Raw genomic sequence first — 26308 nt, forward strand, 5'->3', positions numbered from 1 at the left:
GGAGAGGGACGGAGTGGGAGATTGGGGTTATCAGATATAAGCTACTATATACAGAACGGATAAACAACAAGGTCCTACTGTAGAGCACAGGGAACTATATTCAGTATCCTATGATAAACCACAATGGAAAAGAATATTAAAAAAGGATGTATACATATGTATAACTGAACCACTCTGCCGTACAGCAGAAATTAACACAACATTGTAAATCAACTACACTTCAATTTAAAAAAATACAAATCTTCCTCTGATCCAACAGGTGTCTAATAAGTGGATGGGGTATTAAAATTTAAAAAGATGTTTACTTGCCTCTCCCATCCAGGGATCCAATTTAAGAGACATAGTCAGTGTCATAATTTTAGAATTCCCTGCATGAACACTGTCACAACCTCAAATACTCTAACAAGAAAAATACAAATCTCCTCTTTAAAATAGAGAAGTAAAATTCTTTCATTAATTTTAACACACACATCACCACCATTCAAGGACATCTCTGTCGTATATTTCTAAGAGAAAAAAAATGGGGATACACTTCCGATTCTTTGGGTTGATGACCATCTTGCACTGGGTAAACTTACTTAAAGGGTGGACTCTATCCTTCCAAGGACACGGATGCCCATTATCTTCAAGAGGAATCACGTGAGCGTGTCAGCAGACAGATTTTGACCTCTGAAAATGTTTTGAAAGAGCTCCCCCGCCCCAGACCACGCTGGTGCCTTTGGGTCCCTCATCTCCACCTCCACATGGGCGCACACACACATTTTTGAAAAGCATGTGTTCCAAGCTAACGACTTAACAGCTTGAGAAGATGCTCAGCGTCTCGTGCAGTTTCCGAGGGGGAAAACAGTTTTTCCTGAGATCTAGCAGGAGAAGATAAATCTCTCTAAAAATTGATCAGATACTAGTAAGGGAATAGTATATACACTGTCATAGAAAATTCTGTTATCAAGACTTTATTCTATCACTGATGTGTTTTGTAAAGTTGCTGGTGGAGGGCTGCATTCCAGATTCTAGCCACCGCCGGTAAAAACAGACAGGCACCACTATGGATGCGGGCCAATGGCACTGACTCAATGTCTGTGCTTACGGCCATTCTCCCCAAGAAGCGATTGCTGCAAATTTCAATTCTATTACCATAAAATCCTCCTGGAATTGGAAGCTGAACACAGCAGCAGTATCTGCTATCTGGTCCTTGTCTGATGATGCAGGACCTACTCCAATATAAATGCAGAATTCACAGCACTGATAAGATGCACACAACCCGACAGTGGTCTAAGGAGTGCCGAGACGGTCCTCACCGTGACCTGTCCCTAATTTTCCATGAATGGTTGTGACTAAACACCATATTTTTTCTTGCATCAACTCTGCCATAACTTTGTGCCAGAAATTTCAACCATTAATAATTCAATTCAGTTTCACCACCAACAGCTATTATTAAATTTTTTTAATTCTTATTTTATTTGGAGTGTAGTCGATTCACAATGTTGTGTTCGTTTCGGGTGTACAGCAAAGTGATTCAGTCATACATATACATGTATCTATTCTTTTTCAAATGCTTTTCCCATTTAGGTTATTACAGAATAAAGAGCAGAGTTCCCTGTGCTATACAGTAGGTCTCTGTTGGTTATCTATTTTAAATATCCACACTGCTATTGTTAAAATTACCAACTTTATACGTTTTTCGGTGATTGCATTTGTCTCAGGCATTTAGCGAGGCCAGGTGGAATACAGCACATGTGCAGGTTTGATAAAAAGAGTCGACTATATTGGTACTCTATAGGTACCAGAGGCGATTAAAGAGCCTATCGGGGGCACGACAGTAAAGAGGTCTGAAAAGTAAATGGCAGATGGGGGAGGAGGACAGAGAAGAAACTTCGTGGACTTAATCACTTTCCCTGGGCTATTTTTAAAAATCTTTTCCACCCCCTCACCCCCTCCTCTCTTTCATTTATTTCCCCACTTTGAGAAACACAGGGTACCAGGTCAGAAAGGACCTGGGAATGTCAGTCTCATGAAGAATTACAATAAACGGGAGTTAGGCTGAAATTCCACCCAGTCCCACGGTTATCTCCTCCTATGCTTTTAAGGCCACAAGGTTTCCAAACCCAAATTCGAAATAAAAACACTTTAGTACATTCCGGGTTTCCAAACGATGCCTGAAACAAGAATATACACCTTCCACTTGTCTGATATTTTAATTTTATTATTATTTTTTGCGGTACACGGGCCTCTCACTGTTGTGGCCTCTCCCGTTGCGGAGCACAGGCTCCGGACGCGCAGGCTCAGCGGCCATGGCTCACGGGCCCAGCCGCTCCGCGGCATGTGGGATTCTCCCGGACCGGGGCACGAACCCGCGTCCCCTGCATCGGCAGGCGGACTCTCAACCACTGCGCCACCAGGGAAGCCCTGTCTGATATTTTCAAAGCAAGGACTTCAAACCACCCTTGATCTTTAAAAGCGTCTAGAGATTTGCTTCTTCCCCCAATTATATTCTTGTCCTCAATTTTCAGGACTCGATCATCAGACTCATTCTGTCTTCTCTTTCTCAGTGAGAGAGGGTGAAAGATGTCTACTGCAAAACCAAAACCGAATCAGTTAATGCCGAACACAGGCATGGCTCATTTGCCTAAAAGATAATGAAGCCACGATTCCCAAAGAGCCGGAAACGTGGCGACTGTTCTTTCCTGTAAGAGGTTAGCGTCTTGGCATTTTTCACAGGCCTGCCAGAGCTGAAGCTGTTTCGCTGAAGGTCAATGGAAAGCATTCTCCAACCCTCTAAGTCCCCCAGGTTTTCTCTGTGGAGCACTGTAAGGTCCTGCCGAAGCTTTCCGTGGCAACTCCAGGACGGAAGATGAAGGGCAGGACCAAGTTCAGTGGAATGTCAGTACAACACAATGAAATGTGCTCCATGCAGAGAGGAAGCATTTTTTCAGAAAGAAAAGTCAGCTGCTTTCCATTTGTTTTGAATCTGAGCTGTGGATACAGCCGGTCTGGGGTTGCTGGGGCTTTCGTTTAGTCCCTTAAGTGACCAGAACACTCCTAGAGCTCATCCATGAATCTGGTAAGGTTGCAGGCTACAAAATTAACGCACAGAGATCTGTTGCATTTCTGTACGCTGACAATGAAAGATCAGAAAAAGAAATTAAGGGAACGCTCCCATTTACCATCGCATCAAAGAGAATAAAATACCTTAGGAATAAACCTACCTAAGGAGGCAAAAGACCTGTACCCCAAAAACTATAAGACGCTGATGAAAGAAATCGAAGATGACACAAACAGATGGAGAGATGTATCACGTTCTCGGATTGGAAGAATCAATATTGTTAAGATAATTATACAACCCATGGCAATCTACAGATTCAGTGCAATCCCTATCAAGTTACCAATGGCATTTTTCACAGAACTAGAACAAAAAAAACTTATATTTGTATGCAAACACAAAAGACCCCGAATAGCCAAAGCAATCTTGAGAAAGAAAAATGGAGCTGGTGGAATCAGGCTCCCTGACTTCAAGACTACACTACAAACCTACAGTAATCCAAACAGTATGGTACTGGCACGAAAACAGAAATATAGATCAATGGAACAGGATAGAAAGCCCAGAAATTAACCTATGCACCTGTGGTCGATTAATCTACCACAAAGGAGGCCAGATTATACACTGGAGAAAAGACAGTCTCTTCAATAAGTGGTGCTGGAAAAACTGGACAGCTACATGTAAAAGAATGAAATTAGAACATTCTCTAACACTATTTACAAAAATAAACTCAAAGTGGATTAAAGACCTAAATGTAAGACCAGATATTATAAAGCTCAGAGAGAAACATAGGCAAGAACACTCTTTGACATAAATTGCAGCAATATCTTTTTGAGCTTCTTTTAATATAGCATGTAACTTGCATCCTAGAATACTGGGAACTACCTGTAGACACCAGAGCACACAGATTATGGCTTCAGGCTAGTGTCTGCCTCATTGCTATATTCTTCTCTCTGGTGATGAGACTAAACATCCCTCCTCTGAGAAAAGCACCACACCAGCCCGCCTTTCCTCTCCTCAGAGATGTCACACTGCTTTTGCCCTGGTCCCTCAGCTCCAGGAGCCACCCTGGCAAACCCAGGCACTAAGCTTTCGTTCTGAACCTGCTCTTGCTAGGATACCCAGGGCTTCTGAGTTCTCCCCCCAAATCCTTCACACATCAACCCATTTTGCAGCCAAAGTGCTTCTCTCTTTCTCCCTGCTCTGGAAGTTCACAAGTCCTAGAGGTATTTTGAGACAATCTTAAGAACCTGGCATCCCTATTCTTTGTCCAGTTCCTTCAAGTTCCCTTTTCATCCAGAGAGTCTTAGATAAGTCAGTTCATGGGCAGAACAGAATTTGATTTACACTAGTACAATGACTGCAGCCACTGCCACTTTTTTAGTCATAAAAGGACCACCTCTCTATACGTCATGTTTGCACTTCCTCATACTGAATCTTGTTTCTCTGGTTCTTCTTCTTCTTCCTCTTCCTCACTCTCCCCTTCCCCCTTTCCTCCTCCTCTTCCCCTCTTCCCCTTTTCCTTCTTTTGGTAAGATTCCCTTACCATAGTTACATAAAAAATTTAACTCTCATGACTGTCAAAGCCAGATCCTCTGTTTCCATATCTAATTTTACTACTGAAAGAAGCAACAGGATCTCGTGCAAAGAGTACTGGACAAGGAATGTCAGAAGTCATCACCTATGTACCCTTGGGAAGGCCTACCCTCTTTCAGAAGCCTCAGCTCCATGCATTTTCATGTTCACTTTAGAGCTGTTTGTAAAATTCTCTTCACATCAGAAAACTCTTCTGTAATGGCATTATCATTATGAAGTTAATTATCAGATTAATAACTATCAGATAAATAATTTAACATATCAGTCAACACTAGGTCTTGAGGCCCATCATTTAATAGGAGAAGAGACACATTGGGGCTGTATATTAGGACTTGTGCAGATCAGAGAAAACTGAGAAGCAACAAAAGATAATCGTTACATCTAGTAGGACTATCAGACCCACTGGTTTTCAGATTGAGGGAAGTTACAGAGGTGACTAAACTTAACATACAGCAAAAGATACAAGTTAGCCCACAGAACACAGAATATTTCTATATGAAAAGAGACTTTCTTGAAGACCTTTAAAGAAAAGGCATATTCTCATTTATTTGTGAGACTCCTGAGCGAAAGAGGGTAGAACAGATCACGTGATGCACTTTTCCAACTCTGTGATGCATGAGGCCTGCCTCTGTGTGTGTATATGTGTGTGTGTGTGTGTGTGTGTGTGTGTGTGTGTACATATCCACATACACACAGATACAGAATCTGCCACTCATCCCTGCTCAATATTTGAGAAACAATGTGTCATGGCTGACTGGAAACATGGAGAATGAAGCCTTCTTTCTCCTCTGCCTCTTAACAGCATCGCTGACGACCACTTTTCAATTTTAAGTCATTTGAAATGAGTACAGTACAGTTTAAAATACATGTGCTTTTACTTATTTTTAAGGGGAAAAAATCCCTTAATTTGGTTCTCTAAGGAAGGATCTAGTTTGTTTGCAAGAACACACTAAATTTAAACCGAACTGGCCTCAGCTTTTTCTACTTCACCTCCGAGGCTGACCTCTGGGCACATGGTGCGGCGGGGTGCCGGCCAGGGCGGATTCTGTTCTCACCGACAAGCCTCTGTAACATCTGATTGGCTTCAGAGCCAAAGGACGGATTTAATTCCTTCAGCTTAAAAAATATATTGTTTCCAAACCTCTCTGGGCTTTCATACTTCATTTAAAAATAATTTTTAGCATCTCCAAAGAGAAGGAGAAACAGTCTTCTACAAGTCTATTCTCCACGTTATTCCAACATGTTCATACAGTACCCTTAAGAAAAACAACTCTTTCCACATATTCATCTATTCTCAGTACATTTTTAGAAAACAAGTTGGAAAAACTTGGCAATCTCTAATTAATAGGTAAAATCAATTGGTTTTATGTCATTTCCTAGACTTTTTTCATTAATCTGCAGTAATCCTCGGCATACAAAAGTTATTTCCAGCTGCCACCCACGTGCCTTGGTTCCCAACTACCAAGGCAGATAAGAAACTGTACTGTGCCTGTGTTAGCCTGCTAAGAACTAAGTGGTCGTCTACTGCAACACCACCAAAATTTTTAAGACTGTTGGAAATACGTATCATGCTACATTAAATCCAAGTCCTCGGTAATGCTAAGGGTTTCAACCAAGACATGAGGCTTGGTGATTTGAAGGCAGCCACGAAGTTGGTTAGTACAAGCAAATGATCCCCAACCTAACAACCAAACCAAACCACAAACCAGCATCTATCTCTTTCTCCTACAAAAACGTGGAGCAGATTCCTCCCAGCCTGGGTAAGGGGCCATCCCCTTCATTAATAATGAGGAAAAAACTGATACGAAGAATTTAAAGATTCATTAAGAGCTTTGTAGCCTGAGCACATAAACAGTTTAAATATCTTTTGAAAACTGACAATGGAAGAAGATAGTCTTCATGAACTAAATATTCCATTTCCCTCTTTGTGTTTAGAGCAGTTACAATTTTAGCCAATGTCCCATAAAGGTATATTTATGTTCGATGTGAGACCTCTGCCCTCCAGCCCAGTTTGCTTCTCCTCCTCTAGCCCTGCTGTCGACCTTCTCTTTATTGGACTGTGGGCTGCTCTGTGCATTCCTCAGGGTCAAGATGATGTCACTCTGAGAAGAGAGGAAAGGGCCCTCCCAAGTGCCTGGGAGGGGACTGCTTCTTCTGGATGCCCTACCTGCTACCCGAATCCACAGCCACCTCTGGTTTTCAGGTTATGCCAGCTGAAGTCTTCCATGATTCCAGCACGTTCAAGTATAAGGGATTAACCATGATCAAAAAGTATAAAATCAAACAAGAGCTTACACCTCCTCCAAAACCCACACCCTAGTTAGCTATTTCCCGTATGCTGGCATGTGAGGGTATCAGGCAAGATGAGAGCAAAACTGAACAGAAGCCATGGACCTTCTTCTACATAACATAGCCTGGGCTTCTGAGTGCCTGCACTTGGGTTTAGACCTATGAACAGCAAAGTCGTCTCTCCATAATTATTGTCCCATGGTCCGAGATGCTACCTAAGCCCTTGCTGGAGCCTGTAAGCCCAGGGCATGTTTATTTTATAGCTAGTGAGGAGGAGATCTGTAATAAAAGGAAGCCCAGTCAGTCACAGGATGTTAATTCAGGGTGGACCTATTTCTTTATTGAACAAATATCCTGGAAGAGAAGGGCCTGGCTTGCCTCTTGCGAACCTCTGCGTTCATGCTACACCGAGCATTAACCCTCATACTAGCTCGCCCACTGCATACAAGAATTCCTAGATTTCCATATTTACAAAATCTCCTTCCCGGAAGAAATCAAACTGTACTTAAGTTCTTTAGATGATGAGGATGATGATGCAACTAATAAGATGGTCTCATTTTTAATGGAAAAATGGAATTTGAGGAAATGACCACAAGTATGCAGCTTGCAGTAAATACAGATCCGAAGTTGTCTTCACAAGGTCTCTGAAGAGTTGATGACGGGCTGGTCGCAGTGTCCCCAAAGAGGCTCTTTGCCTTCCTGAACTTTAGACGGATCCCCTTTCTTCGCCCCAATCCTAGCAAGTGAAAGCTAACACCCCTAAAATAAACAGGGAAAATCAGCTCCGCTGTTGGTCTACCAAGCCGGAGCGAGCTGCTTTGATAATCTACTGGTGTCTCCCAGGATCTGTTTTAACGATCTGCCAGAGGAGAACTAAGCAGTGATTAAAAGATAAGAACCTTCAAGATCTTTTGAGAAGGGAATTACAATATAACAGATTGCTGGTTCCCCTTTACTTCCTGAGCCTCTGCAGATGCTGGGCCTCTTCAGGGCAGGGTGAGCCGTGGTGGTCCGCTGCTAGATGGGGACACCAATGCAGTCCTGAACACCTGTGTCAGCCCTTTAAGACCCGCTACTTCTCAGCAGGGGCCCCTCTTGATCCTAACTGTGCCTCCGCTGGTTTTTCTGGCTGGGAGAGTCTGAATTCTCTAAATGCCAGGATGAACAGCAGAGATTTGTTAGTACCTTCAGAGATACTGGGGAAAAAGCAGGAAAAAGAGACACAGGTATCCAGAAAGAGTCCTTTAAACAGAGCTCATATGTCTTCTTTTGACTTGTGTTAGAACCAAAGCAAAGTCCTGCTGGAGAGTCAGAATAAGCTGAATTATCTGGGGGGAGGGGGGTTGGCACTAGCCACTTCCTCCATCACCCCCTCCCCACCCCCAGATTACAAAGTATTATAGTTGGCAACCTTCACAAGTGACATGCTAAATTTGGCAACTCTGAGAGTGGCCTTTGTCCTCAGGTCCCTACACATCAAGTTTACCTCTCCAGATGTCCCCTGGGCGCATGCATTATTGATGGACCAGGGATCGCTCAAAAACAGAAGCGGGGGAGAGGAGAGAGGCAGCCCCCAGCGCACACGCTCGGCACTTTATCTCAGGGGCCAGCTCCGTGGCTCAGGGGGCTACAGTGGTGCAAATACAAAATCATTCAAGAGGCACAATCCCCCCCGACTCCCTCACACGCACACGCACACCGAGACGCGGGCACACTCCGGAAAGCAGCATTACCTGCTCCTGCTGTTGCATGGATTTCCCCGAAGCATTTGGCTCCTTGGCTGTAGTCATGATTTCCTGTTCAGGGTGCACACAGGCACAGGGGCAGATGCGATCTGCCCGGGAGTTTGGGGCCACCGGAGTCCACTGGGCGGGAGGACCGGGATTTAGTCCATGCTTCCCCAATCACACGGCTACTGGGGCACGGTGGGGGAGGACCAGTGAGCTGAGCAGCCTAGTTTTCTTTTTAAATGCAAAGAGCGGAGAGCGTCTCCGAAAGGGGAGATGCTGCGGCTTAGCGGGGCTTCTCCTGTTAGCAACAGCCTCTGCAATCGCCACAGAAACAACGACAACTGCTTAGCAACCGGCAAGTGGCGGCGCGGTGCAGGAAGGGGACCCGAGTGATGCGCGCCGCTCCCACCCGCCTCCCGTGGCGCACGGCGCATGCTCGGGCCGTGGCCGCGGGGAGGGGAGGGGGCTGGGCAGGGGGCCCCGGCGGGAAGGGGGTGCCGGCGGGGGGAGGGGACCGCGGCGCGGCGCGGCCACAGGTCCGGGAGCTTGTCGCCAACCTGCCCAGGTGGCCGGAGCTGCCAGCGCTGCCGGCAGGTCCCACCGGGGCGGGGCCACGAAGGGGCCACACGCGAGGTGCCTTGTTTTTCCCTCTGCCAAGCGCAGGGCCTTGGGGGAGGAAGGTGGCCTGTGGGCACCAGAGAATGGCTTCGTTTCTGTTTGCCCGGTGTGTGTGTGTGTTTTTTTTTTCTCCTGGATCGCTAGCTATGGAAATCTTGGCCTTTATTTTCCTTAAAATTCAGAAAACTTATTATGTTCCATCTTTTAACTCAAAGAATCCTCTGTTTCTCTGTGAAAATCAACCAGGACCTCAAGGGTGTCTGTTGCTTAAAAGAAGCAAAGAAAGAACGAAGCCCATGGGGTGACCTTACAGGAACGCAAGGGCTCCCCGCCGAGTCCTGAGCTCAAGGAGAAAGCCGGGGCAGAGGCGGCCATCCTGCTCTCCCGGCCTGATGTCCTTGAGCTTGGCGCTGACCCTGGGCGGCCCGAGCCGCTGGTGGAGGACAAACGCGCTGGGGGACTCTGGGCTTGATGAGCTAATAGCTTGCAGGTGGGGATACCTGGGCCTTCCAGAAACTGCAGCCAGCTCGTGCCCGGGGGTCTTCTGCTGGCCCTGTGTGTGACGTGGCCTCTGTTAGTACTTGTCTCTCCCCTCCCTGCCTTAAGCCTCTGCCTCCACCAAAGGGCCTCTGGGAGGCCCGGGGGAGCGTAGCCCTCACCCCACCCAGCCCTGACAAGCGCTCTCAGCAAGGAAGTCCTGCCCGAGCTGCTGGTCTGTCTTGCCTTCGCCCCTGCGAAGCCAGTGCAGTTCCCTGTAGAGAGAAGGCGAGGTAGGTCTGTATCCAGTTGAAAGGTGTTTCATAGAAGACTTCCCTTTGTCCTGCCCCTTCCCTGGCCCCCTGGCCCCAGTCGTTGGACAAGAACAGACACACGCCGGCAAGATCCATGGCACTGTGTCCTTCCCTCGAGTTGACAGCTGAGTCCAGATAGCGCAGAGTTGCCTGCCCCTTCCACGACGCCTGGGCACAGATACCGGAAGGTCAGGATGGGCAGCTGGAGCTTGCCTGGTTTGGCCGAGCGTACGAAAAGGAAAACCCCGTGTAAGAGCCTTGTCCCACAGTCAGGCTTTGCTTTTGTTGTGTTTGCCTTTGACTTAGACGTCCCTGTGGGACGGGGAGTTTCCGGGATGGGAACAGCAGTGGCGTGGATCCCTGTGTTTGTGGCTTGATCCCAGGGTGTCTGGACCATAGGTTATCACCAGTGTGGGCTGGAGGGAGTGTGCCAGGCCACACAAGCCCTCAGGGGAGTCGTTGCCCAGTTACGGGTTTCTAAGGAGGGAAAGCTGGGGTCACTGCGGTGTGAGGTCCCCAAGCGAACCTGACATCGAGGCCCCAGCAGCAAAGACTCAGAAAGGGGACCTGGACAGTGAGGTGAGCAGCTACCCTCCCCTCGCACACCTGGACCACAGCAGCCCCGGGGGGGGACCTCGGTGACGGGTGAGACCAGCAGCCCTTGTGGCAAAATGGTTCATCGCTGAGCATCTCAGAACTGGTCTGTCCTCCAGAGTTGCCTCTTAAATCAAAACCCCTGGGGTGGGTCAAATCTTAAACCACCACCTGTTAACATCTCCAAAAGCATCCACCGCTAACTTGTGGGGGCCATGAACGCCACCCGGGACCGATATCCAAGGACAGGGACACCAACGGGGGGCAGGGAGAAGCAAAAGGAGCCAGGACCTGCCTCCTCTTCACTGTTTCCAGAGCCCTGGGTCTAACCCACTCGGTGGTACCCCAGGGTGCTCAGCTGTGTCTGGTGGGGACTGACATGAAACCCTTCGGGCACTTCTATTTTATTTCTCAATAACGACCTTAAAAGTTATTTTACATCTAAAGTGAATATGGATGTAATGCAAAGTTCACGCACATTTGTAAGATTATACCTGATACTTCAACGAAGTCTCCTGCTGGCATCAGATCACCTGGGCACTTGCCCTACCAGCCCCTCCCCCACCCACCCCCACCCCTCCTTCAGCTACTCTCCCTTCAAGAGCCACTGGGTGGTGCAGCTCGCAAATGGCTGGTGGATGGACAGGCCAGGTGGTACCACTCGGAACGTTTCCATGGGCTTTTCTGGCACCAGGTGTCCAGAGGCCAACTTTTCTGCCTACTTGACCTTGACTGCTTTTCAAAGAGAAAGGGCAGGACTTCCTAATAAGCCACAGACAACACAGATGAACTTGAAGGACCTTCTGCTGAGTGACGTGTGCCAGTAACAGCAGGACAAATACTGCAAGATACCACTTATACAGAGGAATCTAAAATCGTCAGACTTATAGAAGCAGAGAGTAGAATGGTTCTGCCAGGGGCTGGGGGGCGAGGGAAGCAGGGAGGGGCTATTCAACGTGGATAAACTTTCCATTCTGCCAGATGACAAAGTTCTAGAGCTGCTGTAAACATCACAACTCTAGTGAACAATGCTGCATTGTACACTTAAAAACCTGTTACCTGAAATAAGTCACAGAAAAACAAATACCGTATCATTTCAGTCAAGTGCAGAGGAGAGCAAACAATCAAAAATAAATCAACAAAACAAAAACAAAAACATAGATGCCGAGAACAGAGTAGTGGTTACCAGAGGGGAAGGGGGAGGGGCAAAATGGATTGGAGCTAAATTTCTGGTGGTGAGCACACTGCAGGGGACACAGAAGTCGAAATACGTTGTACACATGAAACATATCGTGTTATACACCCGTGTTACCTCAATAAAAAATAAATCTATTGGGATTAACAGATACACACTACTATATATAAAATAGATAAACGACAAGGACCTACTGTATAACACAGGAGGGATTATAGATCCCTGTATAACACAGGGATCTATACTCAATCTTTTGTAATAACCTATAAGGGAAAAGAATCTGAAAAAAAAATATGTATGTATAATTGAATCACTGCTGTACACTTGAAACTAACACATTGTAAATCAACTATACTCCCACTAAAACAACAACAACGACACAAATAAATCTAAAAAACAATCTGTTAAGAGGGTAGATCCTTAAGAGAGAGAAAGGGCTGCCTTTTGTCCATGTTCTAAAATTAATCAGTATCCCTCTAGAAGGAAAACACCCCGCCCAAGTTTATCCTTTCAGCTGAAGTGTGTCCTGCACCCTTCTCTCCGAGCCTCAGTGAATGTTCAGTTGATAGCATCCATCCTTAGCAAAGGGAGAAAGTCAACGCTTAGCTACTTCGTAATAATGACAGTAACAGTGGCTGCCTGGTACTGCCCTGGGCTATGCACCCAAGCCCAGCATCTCTGTGAGGCGGGCCCTGCGATTCCCCCAGTTTACAAAAGAAAATTGACATTTAGAGAATTTATGAAACCCATGGTTACCCAACAAGTTAGTGCCCAACCTAAACCTGGGCGTGCAGGCCAGGGGCCGCCATACCACACTGCCCTGAAAGGCGTGCAGAGTAGAATATTGAAAATACTGAGCTCGTCCGTGCCAGGAAGGACGCTGAGCATTTGACACCTATAATCTTAATTGCTCCTTAAAAATCTCTTAGATACCCGTGGCATTAGCTCGCTAGGGCCGCCACAACAAAGCACCACTAGGAGTCCAAGGCCAAAGTGTTGGCCTCGCTCTCTGGTCTGCAGGTGGCGGTCCCTCTGTGTGTGTTAGGACTTCAAGTTATAAAGGTGGGGGGGGACACAATTCATCCCCTAACACCTATTGTTACCCCATTTCACTGATGAGGAAACTGAGGCTTGAAGCAATTAAGCAGCTCTTCCAGAGTCACACGGTCAGTAGTAAATGGCAGAGTTACTCAAAACAAGAGTAAGGCTCCCAAACACCGCAGCATCTTCAAAGCGGCAGGCAGCTAAGTGGTCTCACGAAGGCCTCACTCTGGGCGAGCCCCTCGTGTGGCTCTAGGGAGGATCTGGAGAGCAGTATGGACCTAGCCCTTCCCAGGTGAGTGTTCCCTGTACCAAGGCGGCAGAGAGAAGCCGTGCAAGTGGGGCGTCTTCATTCTGCAGCGGGGCACCTTCCCGGAGCACCGAGCAGGGGCTACCCTGACGCCTGCTTCTCAGCCCCGCCAGCTCTTCACTGCACTTGCTGGACACACGCAGCTGAGCCTGGCAGAGCGTGGCAGCCTGCCTGCCAAGGAGGCTGCCACCAACTGCTCACCCTGCCGTGTATCCACCTCCCATTCCCACTGGCCCCATTGCCCGGTGCTACGAGAAACATCTCAGAGCCCGCAGTCAGCCCCCCTGCGTGGACCCAGAGCACAGCAGTCCTGATCAGGTGCACCTGGACGGAGGCTTGTTCGCGGGAGCGCGATTCAGCCTTCAGCCTTCTCTCCCGCCCAGGTGTGTCCAAGATGGGCGGCTGGCACAGGCTCGGCTAGTTAGGTTTGCTTGTGGATGTGCAAGCCTGGGTCCCGCTGCCGCTCCAGGCCATTTCTCACTCCTCTTATTTCCGTTCACCCTGCCCAGAGTAACCAATCGGCTAAAACAGCTTTGCTTCACGACTTGCTCCATCAGCAGGTCTTTATGAAGCACCTACCATGTGCAGATAGCAAAACTGCCAAGAGACAGACACGCTGGCTGCCTCGCTGCTGTGAGGTAGGGATGAAAATGTCCTTAGAGTAGGATCCCTGAAGATTTAAAATTTTTTTTTAGCATTAACCATCTGCAAGAGAAGCCACTTCTAACTTACAGTGCCCTGAAAATAAAAGCGAATATGGGCAGAAAGGTAAGATTCCCTGGAGAGTTCAGCCAGGATCTGAAGAAGCAAGTTTAGAAAAACAGCTTATATAGATACATGCTGAAAATAACCAAGGGGGAGGAAAAGTGGATACGTTTCCTGAAGACTGGGTTTCTCTAGAGAAACAGAACCAATAGGATGTGTGCGTGCGTGCGTGCGTGCGTGCGTGTGTGTGTGTGGAGCGAGAGAGAGGCTGAGTATTTTAAGGAATTTAAGGAATTGGCTCATTTGACTGCAGGGACTTGCAAATATGACAGCTGCAGGGTAGGGCCATGCAGGCTAGAAGGCCGGAAACCCAGGGAAAAGGCCATCTGGAGGCAGAATTCCCTCTTCCTCCAAGGAGGTTGGTCTTTTTTCTCTTAAAGCCTTCAACTGATTGGACAAAGCCCACCCATATTGTGGAGGGTACTCTGTTTCACTCAGGAGTCTACTGATGTAAATGTTAATCACATTAAAAAAACCCCAATCCTCCACAGCAACATCTGGTTTGACCGAAAGCTGGGTACCATGGCCTAGCCACACTGACACATAAACTCAACTACGACAGGCTATGAGTGGAAGCGACTGGTAAAGCATCTGACAGGGTGAATACTCTTAACTTACTATTCTTCTCCTCCCCCTTTTTCCCATCTATCTTCCTGGGATGCTTGCTGCAATCTTTATTTATTTATTTTTTTTCGGTACGCGGGCCTCTCACTGTTGGGGCCTCTCCTGTTGCGGAGCACAGGCTCCGGACGCCCAGGCTCAGCGTCCATGGCTCACGGGCCCAGCCGCTCCGCGGCATGTGGGATCCTCCCGGACCGGGGCGTGAACCCGTGTCCCCTGCATCGGCAGGCGGACTCTCAACCACTGCTCCACCAGGGAAGCCCTCCCATCACACTTTTTATGTCCCACACTTGTGTGAAGTCTTGTTCCATCACAGCTCCACCGTCCACTTCCCTTCCTGGCTTCCTAGCCCCATTGTGGGTTTCTCCAGGGCAAGGCCAAGGTAAAAGGAAGAGCTGCATATCAGTTAAAGGAATGAGCTTCAACGTCAGAATCATTTCTTATTTGCAAACCCCAGGTATGCTCACTTGCTGTCTGTGTACAAGCCACTGAGTCCAGGTTTCAGCTGTTTAATGCACACAACAGTGGGCGGATTATAGAGTATGGTCAGAACTAAATTAGGTCAACTCTGTAAACCAGTGGACACAGAGGAGGGGCTAAATCAGCAGCTCTTCTCATTGCTGGACTGAGGTCACCTTAAGGACATGTCTTCTTCTTTGTATCCTCAGTGCTTAGCACACAGGAAACAACAGAAAAGTGGGTGTGTTAGGGAGAGAACTTTGGGAAAACTTGAGTGTCACCTGCACTGAAATTCAGAGGACAAGAGTGTTTCTTCACATGAGCACCAGGAGAGGTCAGAACCAGATCATTCATTTTAGGCAACTCGTCATCAGCAAAGACATTCAGACAGAACCACAACACAGAATTCCTGTTTGAGCCTCATGGGGTAGTACGGCCACGGTTCACAGATCACTGAGAGACGGAAACGTGGATGCAGACCGCCCTGGGAGGATGGAACCGCAGGCACAGGAGGAAATGTCAGGTGGAATGGCTGTCAAAGTGACGAGGTTGGAAGAAGAGGCTTCCCGAGAACTTGGGGCTCCATTCTGCCCTACCCCTGTTTCAGCACCCAGCCAGGGCACTTGTCCTCCCCGCACCCCCCGACGAGAGCCACATGTCATTGAAACGAAGGGCTCCCCGGCTTAAAACACAGGATCCACCGAGTCCCTCACTACAGATGACCACCTTTCAAGAAGAAAGAATGAAAAGGGAAGAACAATGACCACCGAAGAGAAAACAATGTCTTACATTTTAGAAATCAACGATGAAATACACGAGGAAGATATATTTCCTCGATTCATCAGACAAGCTTAAAAGGTTCTATGTGCCTTATTACGTCTTTTTTAAGAGTCTCTTTTGCTGAAAATTAGAACTAAGCAGAAGTCCTTAAGAATTAGAGCCCAGCCTATCGAATAAGAATAAGATTATCTGCCATTGAGTATCGACTGGGAGGCAGACTCTCCGCCAGCCCCCAGGAAACAGAAAAGATAACTACTTGTTGGGCAACACAGAAACAACTTCATGAAGACAACTGCCCTCCTAAGAAAATGAAAAACAAGATTTATATTGTGAAATTTATTCTGTCACTTATTGTGTCAACCAGCAATGAAGGAGAGGAAGTAGAATAAAAGAGAAAATATAAGCGGATGTGGCTCTTAGTAAGGGTATTATTTTGTGAAACTTGTGAAATGGGGTCACCTGTGAAATATTAGAAAGCCACTGTTCTAAGATCTATAGGAGATCTGTGCCTGTCCATGGGCCCATGATTCCCTGTTATTCCAAGTCTTTCTCTCCCTTTCTGAGAATGCTCTGACCCTGTAGCTTCTCCAGGAAGCCTTCAGAAACTGACACCAGAGCCAGATCCTTAGGCAGCCTCAGGCTCCAACACAAGTAATTTCCCCTTTTCAACACGTCCATTTACAAAACACGCCACTATCCCAAAAGGGTCTGCATGCGATGGAGAAAAAGCACGCCCGAATCAATGAATTATGTCTCTTACAAAGATGCTCAGATGAATACTGAATAGAAAGATCGCCCTTGTGATGAACATATTACACCAGGAAATTAGCTGAGTTTGAGCCACATCTCATACAGGATGCAAGATTGAAACCTACATGATTGATGATTTCTCAAAGCCCATCCCCAGTAGGATGACAGGCAGCAAAGAGTACAGTGCATGTGGTAAAATTCACAGGGACCAGAGAGGCTCCGATTTTAAAGGATTTTCCTCATCGAGACTTCAGAATCACAATTATGTTTTTATCCTTTGTGGTTGCTATCATTCATAAACTTATTGATAACAGATACAGTCGACAGAGACGTTAAGACACCCCGTATCTCTACATTAACCAAGTATTGAGATTCTGTCAGTGGATCAAGTTAAGAGACCTACCCCACCAGAAGCACTAACTTGAAGAAACTCGGGAAAATCATTTCTAGATTCAGGGCTACCTTCTTCCCTGACTCTTTGCAGCAGCTTTCAGAAACCCACCTCTTCCTTCAGATGAAGCATGGTCTTCTGATGGGTACAGATTTTTGCTATACCTCTAAAAAGGAATGGAGTCAAATATTGCTCACTGATACTGGAGTATTAAGGAAGGAATATGTTTTCCTTCTCTTGAGGGTTTATTATGTTCTAATAGAAAATACCTATATGTCCATCATTAGGTTCATTCTGGATGGAAATCCCCCTCTGAGTATCCCTCTTAGGACGAGACAAGAATACCACGTCATGTAGGACGAGACAAGAATACCATGTCGTGGGTGATAGGACCAGGGTCTGTGGCCTGACCCAAGGACAGCCAATCTATAGCCATATAACACATGTGAAGAGTCAGGCCAATCTGATTCACCTTTTCAGGAACTTGAATTCATGCAAACCCAGAAGCCTTCTTTTCAAGCCCAAGTTGGTTCCAATGTATCATTTGGTGGTAGTGATGAGCAAGTGAAAGGTCCCCGTACAGACTGACGCCTAAGGATGCCCAAGTCTAGTCCTACCCCAATGACCCTCTTGTCCTGGGGGTCAGATGGAATTCACACAGGTTTTCTAGGGAAGGAGTGACTGCAAACTAGTTCAGGTTCCCAAAGCCCAACATTAGTTTTCAACTTGCTGAGAGTTTTGATTCCATTCAAAACAAGAGATTATTATTGGATAACCCTGATTGGTCACTTTTTTTTGTCTCTCTCATTTAATTCCCAGACATTTATTGAGCATCTACTATATACCAGGGCTTACTGGGACACTGGGGAAACACAGATACAGAAAAAGCACAACCCCGGCTTTGAAGGACACTCAGTCTAGTGGGAAGGCAGACAAACAAACTGTATCACGAGATGAATGTGAAGGCAAGTGCGTACAGAGGTGGAGCAATGGACCTGTGGTCCTCAAAGGTTTTGGTAGGATGTCCCACTGGAATGACAGGGGGCCAGGTGGACTAGTGGAGAAGCGACAGAGCAGCGGGACCCATGTGCAAATAAAGGGTGGCAATGCACGAGAAGGTCCTTTGAGGGGCTGTAGGGCATCTAGGGTGCTGGGGTGCAGTGTGGGTGAGGCAGCATGGACTGGGCAAGGCTGGATTATGATGACCCTCTTCATCAAAGGGACAAGCTCCACCCTGCAGACAACTGGAAAAAAATGTAGGCGATAAAATGTCATGAGCACATTTGCCATTTAGAAATGTCTCTTTTCAGCATGCGGAAAATGCACTAGGACAGAGACAGCAGTTTAGGAAGTTTTTGGAGCTGTCCAAGCAAGAAAAAGGAAGTGCCCGGAGTCAAACGGTGCGGATGGATAGAAAGGAAGTTAAAATTGCACGTCAGGGTCGACTTGAAACGGTGCGGATGGATAGAAAGGAAGTTAAAATTGCACGTCAGGGTCGACTTGAAACGGTGCGGATGGATAGAAAGGAAGTTAAAATTGCACGTCAGTGTCGACTTGAAAGAACACGTTGGCCAATTAAGAGTTGATCCATGGGACTTCCCTGGTGGTGCAGTGGATAGGGCTACGCGTTCCCAATGCAGGGGGCCCGGGTTCGATCCCTGGTCAGGGAACTAGATCCCACATGCATGCCGCAACTAAGACCTGGCACAAACAGATAAATAAATAAATAAATTAAAAAAAAAATAGAGTTGATCCATTTTCTTTGGACACATTTAGCTGCAGCAACACAAATAATTCTCTGGAAGGCCCAAAGCAAGGTACTGCCAACGTTAGAAACATCTGTCACTTATTTTCACCTTTTGTTTGTACCACATGGAACTTACGAATAAGCAATTCTGTAATGATGGGGATAAATTGTAATGATCACACCTCACTTATTTTTCCTCCCCACCTGGTCATTCTACCAAGGGTTACATTTTCTCCAACCATTGTATTTCAACCCGAGGATTCCTTGATTCCTTATTTTGATTAATCTGGTCAGTATGGCTCAAGGAACAAAAGCAGCTCAGGATTCAGGACACTTAGACCCAGTGCCTGCCAAGGGATGGACGTTGTGTCCCCCAAAATTCATGTGTTCAAACCTAAGTCCAATGTGCTAGCATCTGGAGGTGGCACTTTTGGGAGGTGACTAGGTCATGAGGGTAGAGTGGGATTAGTGCCCTTTTATAAGAGACCTTGGGGGCCCCTTCCACCACCTGAGAACACACTGAGAAACTGCCACCTATGGAACAGGGAAGCTGGCCCCCACCAGACACGGACTATGCCACAGCCTTGATCTTGGACTTCCAGCTTCCAGAACTGTGAGGAAAACATTTCTGTTGTTTATTTGCTACCCAGTCCATGGTATTTTTGTTATAGCAGCCCGAATGGACTAAGTACCCTGCACACTGCACAAAGGTAGGGTCCCAATTCACACTGTGCTCTATGGACACTGGACGGGGGTTGCTGGGCAAAAGTAAATACCTACAAACTCAATGTCAATGATGCTCTCTGGAGTCACGTGAGAACATGGTGCTCCCTGGCGTCCATGCAGGGCCTGCCACCTGCACAGGCTGTGTGAGTCTGGGCAGGTCACTGCCACCTCCCAGTTTTGTTCACCCCAGCCTGGGCCCTGTAGAGGCAGCAGGCAGCCCTGCTTACTGCTATCCTTGTGCCACCACACCTAGTACTTAGCATACAGTAGGTGGTCCCTAAATGTCGGTGGCCCTTGAGGCAATGAGAGGATTGAACCAGCTCAAGGGGGCGCAGTGCCCCTGTCACTGTGAATTAGGTACCGTCAGTGCCCTGCAAGCCACTGGTCCAAAGATGGAACTCACTGGGTTTCTCTGGTGGCACAGCGGTTGGGAGTCTGCCTGCCAATGAAGGGGACACGGGTTCGATCCCTGGTCCTGGAAGATCCCACATGCTGCGGAGCGGCTGAGCCCGTGCGCCTCAACTGCAGAGCCTGCGCTCTACAGCCCGTGCTGTGCAGCAAGAGTAGCCACCGCGGTGAGAAGCCCGCACACTGCAATGAGGAGTGGCCCCCGCTCGCCGCAACTAGAGAGAGCCCGCGCACAGCAACGAAGACCCAATGCAGCCAAAAAGAAATAAGTAAAACAAAGATGGAACTCAGAGGGGAAGGACTCTTTGTCATTGGCCTGGTGACCGTTAGCCTGCATTTGCAACACATTCCACACGGAGAGCTTCATCCTACATCCAGGAGTTGGGAGCCAGCGTCTGGATGATTTATTAAGTCTATGAAATATTCTTCTGCCTCGGTTGATGACAGCGTTTTATTTTTCACCCAGATATTCTATTGTAAGCCATCCCTCCATCACTTCTCTGTCACCAGGCTCTGCTTTCTCTCGTGGTGTATTTTTCTCCATCTTTCATCAGCTTCTGCCCTGAAATGCCTTTTTCTGCTATTCTACAAGCTTCCTTCTTCAAATAGGTCTGCACTCCTGACACATTTTATTCATTGAATTTTACAAGTACAAAGAGAGAGAGAGACAAGTGTCTGTCGGTCTCAGAGTGGCAGAGCCTTGGAACACTACACTAATTTAAAAAATCAATCTTTCCTGATTGGCCCATGATTTTCATGTTCTGCGTATAACTTTTCCTGTCATTTCACTCTATGTGGAACCAGATTTAAGTATCCATTAGAATGCCAACTCCAAAAGGGCAAAAATTTGAAAGCTGCTTTATTCACTAACACAGGCGCTTCAAACAGTAGGTGCTCGATAAATAACTGTTGAAACATTCATTGTTACAGAGGCTTTTTTTTCCTGCCACTTGCAGGGAGCAAAACGTGGAGGGATTCATCATCTAGATGAAATTGCTTTAGACAAATCATGGCTCCCATGGAGAGAACTTATGATATGCCTTTATCTACGACGTCATCATCATTCAAACCGGCCTTAAAAAGTGGGCAAGCCATAAATCGTCTCCCCTCTCAAGAAGAACGGTCGTTGGAGGCGGCAGGTGCACGGGGAGGTGGCAGAGTCCCGGTCTAAGGTCCCTCAGCGAGTCCGCAGCAGAGCGCGGGCCACCCCAGTGCCTCCACTCTGAGTCCTCTGGGCGTGGCTTCGGTCCCTACAAGGGAAACGGGTGGCTGGTGCATCTGGGGGAGGGGTGATGCAGAGTCACTGCGTCACGCTGCCAGGTAGGCATGGCGGCACCCCGACCCCAAGCCCAGCTCACCGGTCCTGCCTTCCCAGGTCTTGTCCTCCGCTTGTGCGCCACCGCTGTTCACACCCCTTCCTCACCTCTGGGCAGGAGGTTCACACAGGACAGCTCACTTGCTGGGTTGCCTCGAGTGAGGACAACGGATGAAAATCACACCCCTTGATAAGTCTCGGAGAAGCAAAGTCCCGAGGTCAGAGGAAAACTTTCCTGGCTCCAGAGATCACGAGCTCAAGACTGGCGGGGCCGCGGGGGGGGCAGTGTGTGGCCAGGAGGAGGACCAGATCTCGGGTGCACAGTGGCCAGGGCATCCAGGGGAGACCCGTCACGCTCCACTGGGTGGCAGGGGCTTTGCCCCGTTTTTACCAGACTCATTTTCTGTAGAAGAAAATCTCTGCTATGGTGGTGGCCCAATCCTCTATAACCATCCAGACATCTTCAGGATGGATCCTGCCTGTCACCTTTAATAGCCTCAGTCATTTGGGGACACAACGAGCAGGAACGTCTCTGGACAGCCTTCCTTACAAAAGGCAGGGCTCGACGCCCCCCCCCCCCCCCACCGGCTCACAGCTGATCGCGCTTCTCCTGCTCTGCCAGGTGCTGCTGTTTAATTAAGGAAGGTGGCAAGTGGCAAGAGCCCCTTCTGCTGGCCCTTCGGGGAGTCTGGTTCCAGAAGCGTGGCTGGGCCACCGGTCTGAGTCAGGCAGGCAGATGGACCCGCTGGGAAGCAGACGATACGCCTGGTCCCCCTGCTACTCCCAGCTCCTGTTTACCCCTCAGCTCCCTGTTTATTCTTTTCTGTTGGGGACAGAATTCTTGGAAAATAGATGACAATGGCAGAGAATAGGTCGCCACGAAATTTGTCCAGATGCATTACAACATGGCGTTTACCTAAACCAGCGACATAAACTATTAACTTGGGAGGCTTTTTGCACTAAGTAGGATTTGTCCAAACCTAAGACAACGAACCCAGCCATCAGGAATGAACAATGAGACTGTGGCCTTGGGGAGGCCAGGGAGCGTCAGGAGAGGAGAGCTGCTTCCTTAACACCATAGCTGGACGGTCCCCAAGGCCACAGTGACGCTCCACCAGGAAGGCCCAGACGGCCTGGGGAGAGGGACAGCGCCACGTGAGGGCTGAGCTCGAAGGCCACTTGGCCACTGACTCCAGACATTGGGGAGCCTTGCTTTAAAATTCAGGTCCTGCCAATAATTCCCTCGTCTGGAGGAGAATGTGCTTTTCAGAGTCACTTGACGGATGAAGGCCATCTCCTTGCAAGGCCATCAGATGACCCTGCTGCCTACCTAAGGGAACTCTAGTGCATTGTCTGGTCTACCTTTCATAATGGTCCGAAGCACCCATGACCTGTATGGTCCCAAGGACCCCAAGGCTCAGTCTCTGTCCTGAACGTGCATCCCGGGGGTTAAGCATCACAACCATTTTACTCATGGCCTCTTCGAAGTGCAGAGAGGATGAAATTGCCCCAGCCTGTTGATGAAGCTGGAGGCTGACTGGAGACCTGGATCTGGGGATCACTTCCTCTTTTCCCCATCACTAGACAAAAGTGTCTCCCATCTCAGTGCCTCCTCCTGCCATTTCTGTAAAAGGGCTCATGTCAGTTCCATGGTTTTGGAAAATTGAATCTATTCTCTTCCAACCTACGGCACACAAACTATGAAATATTTAGCACACTGATCAAGAGCAGATATATTTAAAAAACAATATGGAGGAATTAGCTCTATTTTCTTTGAGGTGTATTTCAGTACGACAGGGAAAAACAGATGACAAATGGTTCTTGAGAATGTAAGGATAAACGAGTTTACCGAAGACCCCACATCCTTCTTATCGCCAGTTGATTGGTCAGAGTGAAAAACACGCCAGAGTTTTCCTGCAAAAGTTAAACTGTTCTCTCTTTAGAGACTTTGCCTTCTTCTATATTCTGCACACATCAATGCCCTGCGTATGTTTCATACACGCACAGAAAGAATAGTCAGTCTTAAAGTGAAACTAAGATCACCTCTGTATTGTGATATCAATGCTTTTTCTCATGAAAAATATAAGAACCTACCATGCTTCTCAAAAATTATAATATTCATTGTGTTGCCATCTCTTCACTTTTTAAAAACAGTTCCTCACAAAAAGTTACTATAGCTGTGTTTTTAAACACACACACTCACTCCCCGCCCCACACACACGGCACACGGGCATACCTCGGAGATACTACGGGTTTATTAGTTCCAGACCACCACAACAAAGTGAATATTGCAATAAAGCAAGTTACATGAAATTCTTGGTTTCCCAGTGCATATGAAAGTTATGTTTACAGTCTACTGTAGTCTATTAAGTGTGCAATAGCATTATGTCTAAATAAACAAGATACATACCTTAATTTTAAAATACTTTATTGCTAATTTTCTGGTGGTGTCTTTAGGATTTTCTATGTATAGTATCATGTCATCTGCCAACAGTGACAGTTTTACTTCTTCCTTTACCATTTGGATTACTTTTATTTCTTTTCCTTGTCTGATTGCTGTGGCTAGAACTTCCAATAGTACGTTGAATAAAAGTGGCAGGAGTGGGCATCCTTGTCTTGTTCCTGATCTTAGAGGAAAAGCTTTCAGCTTTTCACCGTCGAGTATGATGTTAGCTGTGGGTTTGTCATATGTGGCCTTTATTATGTTGAGGTAGGTTCCCTCTATGTCCACTTTCTGGAGAGTTTTTATCATAAATCAGTGTTGAATTTTGTCAAAAGCTTTTTCTGCATCTATTGAGATGATCATATGGTTTCTAGTCTCCAATTTGTTGATGCGCTGTATCACACTGATGGATCTGTGGATACTGAAAAATCCTTGCATCCCACTTGTCCATGGTGTATTATCCTTTTAATGTATTGTTGAATTCAGTTTGCTAATTTTTTTGAGGATTTTTGCATCTGTGCTCATCAGTGATATTGACTTGTAATTTTCTTTTTCTGTGATATCTTTGTCTGGTTTCGGTATCAGGGTGATGCTGGCCTCACAGAATGAGTTTAGAAGTGTTCCTCCCTCTGCAGTTTCTTGAAATAGCTTGAGAAGGACAAGTGTTAACTAGTCTCTAAATGTTTGATAGAATTCACCTGTGAAGCCATCTGGTCCTGGGCTTTTGTTTGTTGGGAGTTTTAAAATCACTGTTTCAATCTCAGTGCTGGTTATTGGTCTGTTCATATTATCTTTTTCTTTCTGTTTCAGTCTCGGGAGATTGTACCTTTCTAAGAATCTGTCCATTTCTTATAGGTTGTCTATTTTGTCGGCATATAGTTGTTCATAGTAGTCTCTTATGATCTTCTGTATACATGCGATGCTGGCTGTAACTTCTTTTCCGTTTCTGATTTTATTGATTTGGCTAAACACCATCTGAGCCTTCAGTGAGTTGAAATCTTTTTGCTGGTGGCGGGTTTCAAATATTTTGAGATTTACCAACATGTGACACAGAAACGCTAAGTGAGCAAATGCTTCTGGAAAAACGGTGCCAATAGACTTGCTTGATGCAGGGTTGCTACAAGCCTTCAATTTGTAAAAAAAATGCAATAGCTGTGAAACACGATAAACTGAAGCATAGTAAAATGAGGTCTGCCTGAGTGTGTGTGTGTATAGATATAGAGATTTATATATAAAATATAAAATTTGCCAGTTTAACCAGTTTTAAGTCTATAATTCAGTGGCAGTAAGTACATTCGCAACGTTGTGCAACCATCACTACTATCTATATTCAGAAGTTTTTCATCACCGCAAAGTGAAAATCCCTAACCACTGCGCAATAAGTCCCTTTTCCTCTCCCCAAAGCCCGTGGTAACCTCTAACTACTTTCTCTCTCAATGAATTTGCCTATTCTACATATTTCAGATAAGCAGAATCATAGAATATCTGTCCTTTCTGCCTGGCCTATTTCACTTAGTATAATTTTTCAAACTTATCCATGTTGTAGGATATATCAGAACTTCACTCTTTTTTGTTTGAGTGACATTCCTTTGTGTGTATAGACTGCATTTTATTTATCCATTCAACTACTGATGGACACTTGAGTTGTTTCCACCTTTTGGCTATCGTGAGTAACACTGCAATGAAAATTGCACACTCATTATCTGCGTACTGCATACTCAAGTCCCTGTTTTTAATACTTTGGGGTACTTTAGCTGTTTTTAATTTCAGAAGGACAATTAATTGGTTGAAATTTGCACGATTTATCCACTTTTTAAAAAAAATAAATGTATTTATTTATTTTTGGCTGCATTGGGTCTTCGTTGCCGCGCGCGGGCTTTCTCTAGTTGCGGCAAGCGGGGACTGCTCTTCGTTGTGGTGCGCGGGCTTCTCATTGCAGTGACTTCTCTTGTTGTGAAGCACAGGCTCTAGGCGCGCGGGCTTCAGTAGTTGTGGCTCGCGGGCTCTAGAGCGCAGGCTCAGTAGTTGTGGCGCACGGGCTTAGTTGCTCCGCGGCATGTGGGATCTTCCCGGACCAGGGTTCAAACCTGCGTGCCCTGCACTGGCAGGCGGATTCTTAACCACTGTGCCACCAGGGAAGCCCTATCCACTTCTTATGTCTTGCAAATCATCTCATAGTCTTGGCAGAACCCAGTAAAAGTTACCCCATTGGTCTATAAATCAGCTAAGACCCACCTACAACAGGCACCTCTCAGCCCCATAGACCACAGGCTGACCAGGAAGGGTTCCAGGACTCACTCCCCCATTCTCCAGTGACCATGATCAGGTGTCTTCTTGTGACTCAGCCCGCATTTGTCAAACAGGGCAAATAATACTTTGTGTATCTAATGTGATTGTCATTAGGATCAAATGAGGCAATGTTTGGAAAACCTTTGAAATGCAAAAAGCTCTATGTAGCACAATATGCTATTTTTGAATTCAAAAACAGCTGTTTTCATGCATCTGCAAAGAGGACTGAAATGATTTGGGTCCAGAAGCACCTGTTCCCTTGTCCTCATGGTGTCAGAATCACGAGGCAGCGACAAGCATCCCCAGGAGAGTACAGTATCCAGTTTACCCCGTGTAGACGGTGGGCATCTGATGTCAGCTCATCACGCCCTCATATACCTGGGGTTGCATGGAGTTCACTCTGAGTCCTTCCT

At 46.8% G+C, this 26308-nt stretch overlaps 1 protein-coding gene across 5 annotated transcripts in view; it reads right to left on the reverse strand.

Moving 5' to 3' along the window:
• DPP6 (dipeptidyl peptidase like 6) overlaps positions 1–26308 on the reverse strand; it is a 1028806-nt gene that overhangs the window by 538776 nt on the left and 463722 nt on the right. The window contains exon 1 of one of the 5 annotated variants that reach the window (XM_033408229.2): positions 8656–9051. The exons of the other annotated variants lie outside the window; for them this stretch is intronic. Coding sequence (XP_033264120.1) covers positions 8656–8712 — 57 coding nt within the window. The 5' untranslated portion in view covers positions 8713–9051. Of the gene's footprint in view, positions 1–8655; positions 9052–26308 lie in introns of those variants that run through there. 5 annotated transcript variants of the gene reach the window in all.

This window comes from Orcinus orca, chromosome 9 (assembly GCF_937001465.1).
Source record: "Orcinus orca chromosome 9, mOrcOrc1.1, whole genome shotgun sequence".
Classification (NCBI taxonomy): Eukaryota; Metazoa; Chordata; class Mammalia; order Artiodactyla; family Delphinidae; genus Orcinus; species Orcinus orca.